We start from the raw sequence: 11,083 nt of genomic DNA on the forward strand, positions 1-11,083 counted from the left end.
TGTGAACTGAAACAGAAATCCAGTATACCAACATATGATGGGGGCACTGTGCTACAGATGACGCTGCCCTTCAGATGAGATGAGATGTTAAACTGAGGTCCTGACCACACAGTTCTGTGGTCCTGACTCATTAAGTATCACATGGCATTTTCCAAAAGAGTTTGTGTGTTAACCCCCCTAGTGTACTGGTCAAATTACCACAAAATGGCCATCTATTTGCCCCCTACATCTGACTGGTTCCACAGTCCTTTGCATCCCCTGCTAAATTTTATTGGTCTGGTCCAAAGTGCAAAAGAGAACAGATATCTCAATTGATTTACCTCGTTAAATAAAGACAAAATAAAATGTGCCCAGGGTAAATAGCAAGTTGGCCATCTTCCCTGAATGCTCTGGATGTTGTAGTTGCACATTTGTTGCTCCACTAGACAACATCCCGTCGATTGGGAGTATTTGCGCCCCCAAAAGGAACGGAGGACTCTTCCCTCTCTTCTCGGAATACCATCTACAATTGGAGTTCAGTCGGTGTCTGTAGGAACCGCCATATTGTCAGTCAAGAGACGCTGAGAGGTAATACAATGTATATAATTTACGTACGATATAACATAAGGAATGTTTTATCATATAGAAATAAACGAACACGTACCATGAGACTTTATCACCTGTGCTTACATATTCTCCTAAAAACTCTAAAACACGCGTTTGTTCTAGTTAATTCAACGAGTCGTTGCCGTGGCTTCCTACCCTCAGGACTGTAGCAAGCTAATGTTGGCTATATTTTCTGACCACAGGAAAAGCAACGCATGGAATGTTTCTTTCTTTACAATCATTAGCTTCGACCAATAACCGTTTTACTATGAGGCGATGTATTTGGTAATGTATACAGTTAGAGACAATTTGGTAAAATTTCGATGTGTGGGCAAGTACGGGCGATTTGGTTAAGTGTCGAGGGAATCCCACTTAGCTAGCCGGGACTAGCTTAGTTAGCTAGCTGGCGACCTGGCTATTTCGGAATGGTTGATCGAAGGAATAAGGCAAACAGCATCGTATTCGAAAAGCTAGCTAGTTAGGAATATAAAGCACCAGTGTATTAACGTTAATCAACGTCTGATCGAGATGTAATATGTATACCATCAGTTTTATTTATCGTCATAGTTTGAATGAAAATACAGCTAACAAGGCGTGGCAGTAAATTACCGACTAGCTAGGTAGCTGACTGTGAACCCGGCAAAGCACTACACAAAAAGTCGACTTGATTAGTTAGCTAGCTAGCTAAATATCACGCCAGCCAATATGTTGCCTATCCAATTTGGACAAATGAAAATATACCCAACGCCATATCGTCAGGTGGCAAGTGTTATATTGATGCTTTCAATAGAAGATGTAACTTTGTGTTATCTTGCATGCTGTAAGCAACACATTCTTGGGAACGGTGATTCAACTGCTTGGCAACTGCTTAACTAACTTACTGTTAATTTACTGCATACTGGAAATGATTGGCTGGCCAACAAGCGAGAGCTAGCTAACTTGCCTAGCCAACGAATTTACCCGGTAAAACTGGACGTTAGTTCGCTCGCTAAGCTAGCGTTGATTGTGCAGTCTGCTACCCATACACATTTAACAGTTACGCGGCTTTCGTATAATTAATAGTATTACACGGCTTTCTGGAAGTGATAGATGTACACGCTTCCGCTTGTGTTTTTGCTAAGTTGAATGCGTCTAGCTTTCTGGTTGATTGTCGCTAACGGGAACGTTAGCATGCTAAATAGGGTCGTGTGGTGCTGAGCTAGATAGGAAAGTTCCAGGTTTACACTTGCGGCCTTTTCATGTCCTGTAGGCTGGACTATTTTGCTAACTGTGGCGCTATTATTGTTGCAACATTTCATTGTAGAAATGCAGTCGGTTAAGTGACGAGAATATCACTATTAGATCTTAACGATCATACACTTTAAACGGGTAACGTTAGATAGCTAGAATCGTATTTTAAATGACCGGACTAGCTAGCTACACGCGGTGTAACCGATTCCCTTTGCGGCAGTTGCTAGCCTAACAGCCAAGATATAGCCTAATGTACGAAAATAACTTGGCTGCTTAAGCCTAAACTGTGCGTATGAACTGGAAATGATTATTTAATGGTGTTAATGTTGGTGAATAAAACATGCCGGTTGTGATTGGACTTAACTGCATGTAATGCGGCCGACGCACATTTGAGCTTGTTGATCTTGGTGATAGTTCTAAGAGCATCATTTTTCGTTATTAGATTGATAGATTTGAAAGATGCTATATTTTGCTGCCTGCAACATTGTTTGGGCGCTCAATACATTTTAAAATCACGATGTTAATTTGCTTTTCTGTGCTGGAAAAGATGCGATTACTCAAATAAGAAAACGGGAAGGGACAAATGGAAGTCTATAGGAAGCATAAAAAGCATGTGAAAGGTGTGAAACAATACGTATCAATACGTTTTAACTGTGTTCCTGCCATTTCTCCAGTCATAGTTTCTGGCATATTTTCATTGCACACCTGTGCTCAACCAAAAAGCCATGATAAGCAATTTATTTCTCACATCACATTGCTCCAACTACAGGTGATACTGAGAGTGGAACCTTCACCTCCTCGTCCTCAAACATGTCTGGCCCTGTCCCAAGTCGATCCCGTGTCTACCCTGAAGTAAACACACAGAGACCAAGGGAGTACTGGGACTACGAGTCACATGTGGTCGAATGGGGGTAAGCATGATTTCCTGAGTCTAAAAGAGGAGAGTTTGATCACCTTTGATCATTTAATGTTGATTGTTCAAAAACAGATTGTCTAGATGGCTTTTAAGGTCCAGGAATGTCTTGATGGCACAGCTGTCACATTTGCAGCACTTTTCTGGCACGCATCGTTAATATTTTCTGTGGATTGAACATGTTGAATCCTGGTGATTGCCTTTAGAACTTTTCAGTCTGGTTTTGACATGTCTGTGGATCAAATGTATATTTGTTGGGGAAAAAATAAACAAGGATTTGCAGATGGCTGTGTACACTTTTGCAGTGTAGTGAAGTACCAAAGGCAGAGCAGCAGAAAGTTGGCGTGCATTTGATTTTGAAACAACAGTAGTTTTTTTTTATTTTTTAAGTTTGTTAATGAAAAATGGTGGTGCATTAAGTTGCATCCAATTCATCAAATTATTTAACTTGAGCACAATTTATTCTGATGTTTTTCATGCTTATGTGTGCTTTTATTGCTTAAATAAAACATATTTGCTCAATTAAGTTTCCCTCCAGAATTCAGGGGTTTCCTGGGAATCAGTGACTTTCTTTTTTCTACTTTTCTCTAGTTTTTTTTTTTTTTTTTTGGGGCCAAATGTGTCCCTAATGTTCTGATGTGGTGATGTTATTTGAAAAAAATATTATTTTTCACATTGGACAAAGGCAGTGTTTCTAAGCCTGTGTATATGAGCTCACTTAATTAGGTTTGATTTATCCGTTAACTTAATATGAACATTGTTCATGAACATCTCTTAATCTACTTTGAATTCTTTCGAGACAAAATGTTGTTGCATGCTTGTTTGCTCCATTGATAATTCAGTTTGCTGTATTTTCTGTTCATCTGCCACATTTCACAAATACGTCCTTTAAATGCAGTTAAATTAATATTAAATTTTATGTATGTTAAATCCTGAATAGCGAACAGTCAGTGTTTTAAATGCATCAATTACTGTTAATATATGATGGCTTCAAGTTCAGGGGGCTTCATGAAGATTTCCTTACTGTTAAATTATGCTATGATCGTAGTTAAAGGCCATTTTACGTAAAACTGTCTGCTATTATTGTATGACAGTGAAAATGATGCTGTTGACAACTAAATGTAGCCTACCGTTTTGTACAAGGTGTTTTTCTCATTCTGTCTTTTTCTCATTTCCTGTACTTCAGAAATCAAGACGACTACCAGCTGGTGCGAAAACTGGGCAGAGGCAAATACAGTGAAGTGTTTGAAGCCATAAATATCACAAACAACGAGAAAGTAGTCGTCAAAATACTCAAGGTATGGTCTCTGACTCATTTCTGGGTTCAGTTGCATGCTGCCGTCTCACTCTGTAACATGGAACTGTATTTGAGCTGAGCTCCTGTGTAGTGTAGCAGCGCTGCATCATTTTATCTGCCATAATTAGAGTTCTGCTCTTTTTCACAATGCTAGTTGTGAAGGATGTGTTGGTACATGCTGCTATAGATTTAACTTCTGTTTCTCCTGTAATGTGCTTGGCCTGTGTTAACATTTTCCGAACAAAGTGTTTGTCCAGGATTCATATGATTTTATCTGAAGTGTCCAACTGTCCATTGATCTGTGAGCTAGACTGGGAGCATGATTTCATGAGCACACTTTTTCGTGCCTTGTTAAAGGCAGGATTGTGGTTCTAGTGTCTCTATGTTCCTTGTAAAGTATTTTTTAAGGCGATGGCTGCAAGGCTGTCTTCATGTTTCTGGGATGCTAAAGGCTTCAGCAAAATATCTGACACAATTAAGAGATCCCCACCCACTGTTGACCTTTAAGGTTGTTTTTAAATTAATGCCTCATGAACAGACTATTTGTGATGCATTTCTGGGAAAAAGAAAAAATAAGAAACATTTTTTTAAAAAGCCTTGTTGGAGCCACTTTTATGGGTGTTTCCCTACACCAGTTGTTTCTTTTGCCTGCTTCTTAAAATCAATATACTGCATGTGCATTATTATGGAATCTTTGGGCCAAGTTCTAAGGGGCTTGCATAAGAGGTCAAAATGCCTCCCCCCTAACACAATTACACATTTGTGAATTCTGTGTTTTTTTGACAGGCAGGTAGGTAATAATCTGTTTCCTCACTGTTTCTTTTGAAAATAGTTGATGTGCCCACCTGGTTTTTGCTTTAATCTTGTTCCCACAGCCAGTAAAAAAGAAGAAAATCAAGCGAGAGATAAAGATTCTGGAAAATCTGCGAGGCGGCCCCAACATAATCACACTTCTAGACATTGTTAAAGACCCTGTGGTGAGTTTTCCCATGCATGGCTTTGAAATCAAATGTGTAAAAAATGTATGCTAGAAAATAAACCAATTCTTATTGTGCAGGCCTAAATGAAGTTGTGTGTGACCAAATTGATGTTATTAGATTAACTTAAAAGACCCCTGCGTGGAAAATGTTTGGTAAACTTACTTCCAGTAACTGTTGGAAAAACCTGTAAATGGGGGGAAAAAATAGGTTAAATAGCCTAGTGATGATTGAAATTAACATGAATTATTGTTTCTCTTCATTCCAAGTCACGGACGCCAGCACTAGTTTTTGAACATGTAAACAACACAGACTTCAAAGTAAGTATAGCATTTCCCTCAAGGAACACTAGACCAAAGCACCATCAATTTTCCCTCTTCCGATCATATGGCGTTTGTGGTAACTGTCTTTCTCTCTTTGCAGCAATTATATCAGACGTTATCGGACTACGACATTCGGTTCTACATGTACGAAATCTTAAAGGTAAGGAAGATAAGAGATGTGAGTGAACCTGCTGCCCAGTGAAGATATTGATTGAGCTCAGTTAGCTGGACAGCTACTGTGGAGAAAAGTCCCATCAGATTTCTAGAACTTGGCATCTATGACTTGGAATCAATGTGCACTCATGTTGACGTTTTCATTATTTTAATTCATGGGCCTGTTTGGTTCCTATGTTGCCTGAGCCTAGAACCACTGATTCTGAGGATCAGATTCACTTAAAACTGTGAAAGAGTACATGGAAGGGAGGAATGAGGGAAGGATGTAATATAAGTTTTCCAGAAAAATGACAGACAAGATCTGCAGGCAGAAAGTCCAGGAATTCATCTGAAGTCGTAGGCCTAAGATCTCATTGCAGGTACAGCAGTAAAAAGCAGGTTTCCTATACAGGGTCAGCCAGCTTTGGTTCCAGTCAAGGACTCGCTCTGAGTAAAGGGGTCTTGTGTAAGAAATACCCATTGAAATATTATTCTTTAAGAATGTTAACTTATCCATTTACCCTTTCCCCCCAGGCACTGGACTACTGCCACAGCATGGGAATCATGCACAGAGATGTCAAACCGCACAATGTAATGATTGACCACGAACACAGAAAGGTCTGGCTCTTCTCCCTCAGTATGTGTTATACAGTACCGTTGGGGATACACGCACTGAGAAACCGCAATGGCCTGTTATCTGCAGGACTATAAATTATGATGGAACACGATGGAAAGAAAATGTTCAGGGGTTCATCTCTGAAAGGCACATCCAGTTCTGTTTTGAACCTTTTATTGAAATGATGTTATTTCCAGTATGTTAAACACATTTAAGGAGCCTATCATTTATTGTATCATTAACTGTTCTCTAATGTTGGGGACAGTTTAAAATGTATAAACTGATTTGGACAAAGTCTGATTGCTTTGTCATTCTAAATCTTGATAAAAAATTTAACATAATTAAAATGTTGGTGATAATTTCAGCTTCGCCTGATAGACTGGGGCTTAGCAGAGTTCTACCACCCCAACCAAGAGTACAACGTACGAGTCGCCTCCAGGTACTTCAAGGGACCTGAGCTTCTGGTAGATTACCAGGTACGTCCTGTCCTCGACACGTGAAACCCCTCTGTTCCTCTCTCTATCCGTCTCCCTTTGACTGCCTTTGAAATTTGACTGTGTTCCCCATGTTCTCTGTTCTCTGGCTGACCTCCCCCCCTTGAGTCATTCTGCCTGATTACACAATTGCACATCATATCACTGTGCTAGTCTCACTTGTACGCTCTGTGCCCTGATATGTTTGTATGAGTGGAAATGTAAAACCTGGGGCAAAAAAACTGCTATATTTCTTATGCATGTTCGCTATATGTCTTTTTTTTATTTTTTTATTTTATTTTTTAGATGTATGACTACAGTTTAGACATGTGGAGTTTAGGTTGCATGCTGGCCAGTATGATCTTCAGGAAGGAACCTTTCTTCCACGGACACGACAACTATGATCAAGTAAGAATGCTATTTGAGTTCAGCTGAATGTCATTTAATTACAACTGTATGAATGAAACGTACTAATGACAGCAGACAGTGCAAAGTGCAACTTTTTGGGGGGGTCATTTTTTACCACCATCTATTTATTAGATGACCTCTTACGGACTACGGATTCATATGGATGTTTCTTGTCACAAGTTGCGCATTATTCCTTAGCCCTCTGCCCTGCCTTTTGGTTTGCCCATTTGCTAAGTAGTAATGCAAGACTTGACTGTGTCTCGTGTGTGCGTGCGTGCGTGTGTGATTTATCCTCCTCAGCTTGTACGAATCGCTAAAGTACTGGGCACAGAAGACCTTTACGACTACATTGACAAGTACAACATTGAACTAGACCCCCGCTTCAATGACATTTTGGGAAGGTACGTTCTAATCCCATTTAGTGTAAAGCACAGCATTGTTTGTCAGACACAATCCCCAGATGTCAGGACAGCCTGTACTGAAAAGCTCTGTTGAAACGGGTGATAGGGTGTGGCTTGTTGCCCCGGCTACAGGCACTCGCGGAAGCGGTGGGAGCGCTTTGTTCACAGCGAGAACCAGCACCTGGTCAGCACAGAGGCCTTAGACTTCCTGGACAAACTGCTGCGCTACGACCACCAGGCCCGGCTCACCGCCAGGGAGGCCATGGAGCACCCCTACTTCTGTGAGTGACCGCTCCCGACCCGCCCCTGCCCTGCTCCCGGCCCGCCCCGACCCACCCCCGTCCTGCTCCCGGCCCGCCCCGACCCGCCCCCGCCCTGCTCCCGACCCACCCCCGACTCGCTCCCAGACCGCCCCCGACCCGCTCCCGGCCCAGCCCGCACACACACACGCACACGCCCCTGGACCACACACACCCGTGGACCACACAGCGCTGTAGTACACGGGCCAGCTCACAGAACAATGGGCTCTGTTAGCACCTGCAAGCTGCACGCCCCCCAGGGCTCCTGTGTGCACAGGCAGCCCACATGCATACGCCCACTCAGTGTACTCATCTGTGAGCAGTATTATTTAAAAACCCATCCCTAATAGCCATTCTTATCATAAGTGAACTAATCAGTTGCTTAAAATCAGTATTCAAATGTTTGGTTGCCGAAAATGAAGGAAGTTTGAATCCTTCTCATCAGTGTTTATAAAGACCTTGCAAACCCTGCATAAATTATCATAATTATTTTGAGCAAGTGGATCTAACACTCTCTGCAGTCATTTCCAGTTCATGCACTGCTTGGGGATGGTAGCTTTTATCTTTTATGTAATTTGAATGTGAAGTGAAACTAAATGCATATCCCTCAAAGAAATGTATTTAAAGGGTTGACAATCTCTTCATGATATATTGGTGAATGGAGTGGTTGGTTTGCTCTCTGACACTGTTACTGGGCATGGGGTTCTCATGGGAACTGGGGTTTGCAAGTTAGGGTGTCGTCCTGTCAGCTTGGAGCTGTGATCATTAATCAGATGGCTGCTTCTGCTGGTCTTTCTCTCTCTACCTGCCAACAGATCCCATTGTGAAGGACCAGGGAAGGCTCGGCTCTTCCACGGGACTGTCCACTGCCAACACCCCAGTCAGCTCCTCCAGCATGATGGCCGGTAAGCACGCGCTTCCACATTCGCTCAAACTCTGTAAAAGCTGTCCCGTAGCATGATGTAGGTTTTTACAGCTTTTCAGCTTTTGCCTTCGTAACTGGGCCAGGACCTCTCACTACAAGGCTGGACTGGCCAGGTGCAACTTTTACAAAAAAAAGATGTTTTTAGATATAAAGCATTGTCTGCTTTATATCTAAGGATCCTTATTTCTTTGCATGTCATGAGCACATACCAGTGGCATTCAATAAGGCTATATCGTTTTAAAAACCAAATGGGGTGATCAGGCACTTTGCATGAATCATGGGATTTCACTTTGGAGGCTCTGACAAAACACTGTACAGTTGTAAAGTGAGCCTTGATGTTTCTTGTCTGAGGTTTAAACTGCAAAACTGAAACTTCTGAAACTAGTGTGCTAACTGAAAAGGTTTTGACTCCTTTTGAATTTAAAAAGGAACACCTACTGAAGTGGCTGTTGAGACTTTCTAATTTGAAGCCTGTTAATTTGGAGCCCTGTGGGATTGTTACTTCATAAAAGAGTACCCGTTTAAGACTACATCCGTGCAATTGAGTTGGGACTAACCCCAGGCCCGTCCCTCTCCCCTTCCTTACAGGCATCACGTCCATGTCTGCAGCTCAGCCCATCGGCAACATGGCCGGGTCGCCCGTCATCTCCTCTCCAAACACGCTGGCCACGCAAGTCCCAGCAGCCACTGGGGCACAGCCCTGAACTCTGAGAACCTCACTGGCCCACCCTCCCTCTTTTTCCATCTGCCCCTTCCCCACCTACAGATCTGGGACAGCTCGCCCGGGCCACGCCCCCCCCCTCCACCCGGGCTTTGTTTTTATTTTTATTATGTTCGAGTATAAGAAAACCGCAACAAAAAAAATTGAAGAAATTAGGTTCAGTTTTTTTCTTTCCTCCTCTTTATTTCCTGTTCAATAATTATATATTGAGGTCCGGACACATGGCAGAAACGTTGTGTTGGCATGTGTGCCTGGATGAAGTGTTGAGATGTAGCTGCGTTCTCTCTTGATGACTGTGTCTAGAAATGCATCTACAATGTAGAAAATTCAGAAGAAAATGGATAATAAAATTTATTTTATATGTCCCTAAAGTACATTCTGGTGTGAAGCGGTTTTATAAGGACTTGTTTGAGGTATGGGAAGGTGTCTTGTTTTTAAGTTTTCCTGTTGGATTTTTCCAATTCCCTGTGACTTCCACATAAGTGGTGCTACACTCCTCTATTTGGCTTTTTTTCTCTCACAGTTGCACATATTCTCTGTAGTTTATCAATCAGAATCTGTTGCTATTTTGACTTGTTTTAGATATATTGGCATTTTTCACTTGGGGTAATTTCTTTTCTTTTTTTTATATAAATAAGGTGACCATGAGAAACGTACTTCTGTATAATCACAAAAGCACTGAGTTGTCTGTGCTGGACAGAAGGTTGGGTGTCAGGGTCATTGTATATATCCAGTCCATTTTAATTACTATAAACCACACCAGTTTGTTCACCTATAGAATAAAGCTTAGTCACAGTGCAGACTTGCCATGTTAGCAGCCAAACTACAGTCGATTTCTTAATCTGAACATCAAAGATTTTCAGATATTTGACAGTTTCTGGAAATGTACACTTTGTTCTGTAATGGTCAAATAGTGTTCATTAACTAATTTACTGATTTACAACAGCAGTGTTCAGATTGAATTTGTGTTTGTGTATGTATTTATAGGCACAGCATCCTTTCTGTCTAGGACAGGCTTACCTATCTAAAATGGAATAGTTTGTGATAGGTCAGTTTTATATAGTTTGTTTTATATACCACCTTCATGAGAAAATACATTGATTCAAATTCATTGAAAACTTTCATGTTAATTTGATCATTTCATCATATAACTTGACACTGTCATAGGTTGCGACAATAGTGTGGGAATTTAATATGCATTGCAGCACGCATTCATAATACCTGGCCCTTCAGGAAAGCCAGTGTACACAGTGAATGGAATGCAGGTGGGGCTGGTTTGTAAATGTCTGTTGCTGCTAGCACCTGTTCAAGATTTGGACAGTTTGTGAGATACAATCTTGACCTTTTCAAACTTTTCTCCTCGTAGAGATGTTTGAAAAGTCGAAAACATATTTTGGACTAGTTTAAAAGCATTACGGCGAACTCCCACTATAAAGTATTGAAGAGGCTTTGAGAACCCACTCACTGCTACTCAAGATGCATGGTTAGAGATTTTACTGAGGTGCAACTATAGCCTTGTGTAATCTGAAGCTCTCCTGCTTGTGTACAGAATGGGTTTGTTAAAATGGACTGGTCATTGTAGATTTGTTCAAACTGAGTCAGTGGGAACAAAATGTGCAAATTATCACTTCCCCTGTCTGCAGCATCTGAAGTATAACAAGGATTTGCATTCTTTTTTTCACAGCCCTCATTCTTATTTTATTGGAAACAAATACAGTTGCAAGCAGTGATGTCGGAGGCGAAGCTCCAAGGATGAGCTGTA

At 41.4% G+C, this 11,083-nt stretch overlaps 1 protein-coding gene across 2 annotated transcripts; it reads left to right on the forward strand.

Annotated features, from left to right (window-relative positions):
• Window positions 1-441: 441 nt before the first annotated feature.
• On the forward strand, window positions 442-9,697 carry LOC118213130 (casein kinase II subunit alpha-like). Of its 2 annotated transcripts, none has more exons than XM_035391850.1 (13): window positions 442-567; window positions 2,585-2,726; window positions 3,915-4,026; window positions 4,901-5,002; window positions 5,272-5,322; window positions 5,426-5,485; window positions 6,013-6,096; window positions 6,460-6,570; window positions 6,874-6,975; window positions 7,276-7,376; window positions 7,509-7,657; window positions 8,491-8,580; window positions 9,189-9,697. In XM_035391850.1, exons 2-13 carry the CDS (start codon window positions 2,626-2,628, stop codon window positions 9,302-9,304), a joined length of 1,179 nt encoding a protein of 392 aa, XP_035247741.1. In that variant the 5' UTR covers window positions 442-567; window positions 2,585-2,625; the 3' UTR covers window positions 9,305-9,697. The 2 variants fall into 2 exon arrangements, with proteins under 2 accessions (XP_035247741.1, XP_035247732.1); XM_035391841.1 differs by lacking the exon at window positions 442-567 and adding an exon at window positions 2,381-2,435.
• Window positions 9,698-11,083: the final 1,386 nt, after the last annotated feature.

This window comes from Anguilla anguilla, chromosome 1 (assembly GCF_013347855.1).
Source record: "Anguilla anguilla isolate fAngAng1 chromosome 1, fAngAng1.pri, whole genome shotgun sequence".
NCBI lineage: Eukaryota > Metazoa > Chordata > Actinopteri > Anguilliformes > Anguillidae > Anguilla > Anguilla anguilla.

Bases quoted from the DNA above. Each gene is read 5' to 3' on its own strand.
- LOC118213130 (XM_035391841.1), top strand. From the start codon at position 2,399: ATGGAAGTCTATAGGAAGCATAAAAAGCATGTGAAAG. The intron at 2,436-2,584 runs GTGTGAAACAAT...CTCCAACTACAG, and splicing joins GCATAAAAAGCATGTGAAAG to GTGATACTGAGAGTGGAACC. The intron at 6,571-6,873 runs GTACGTCCTGTC...TTTATTTTTTAG, and splicing joins AGCTTCTGGTAGATTACCAG to ATGTATGACTACAGTTTAGA.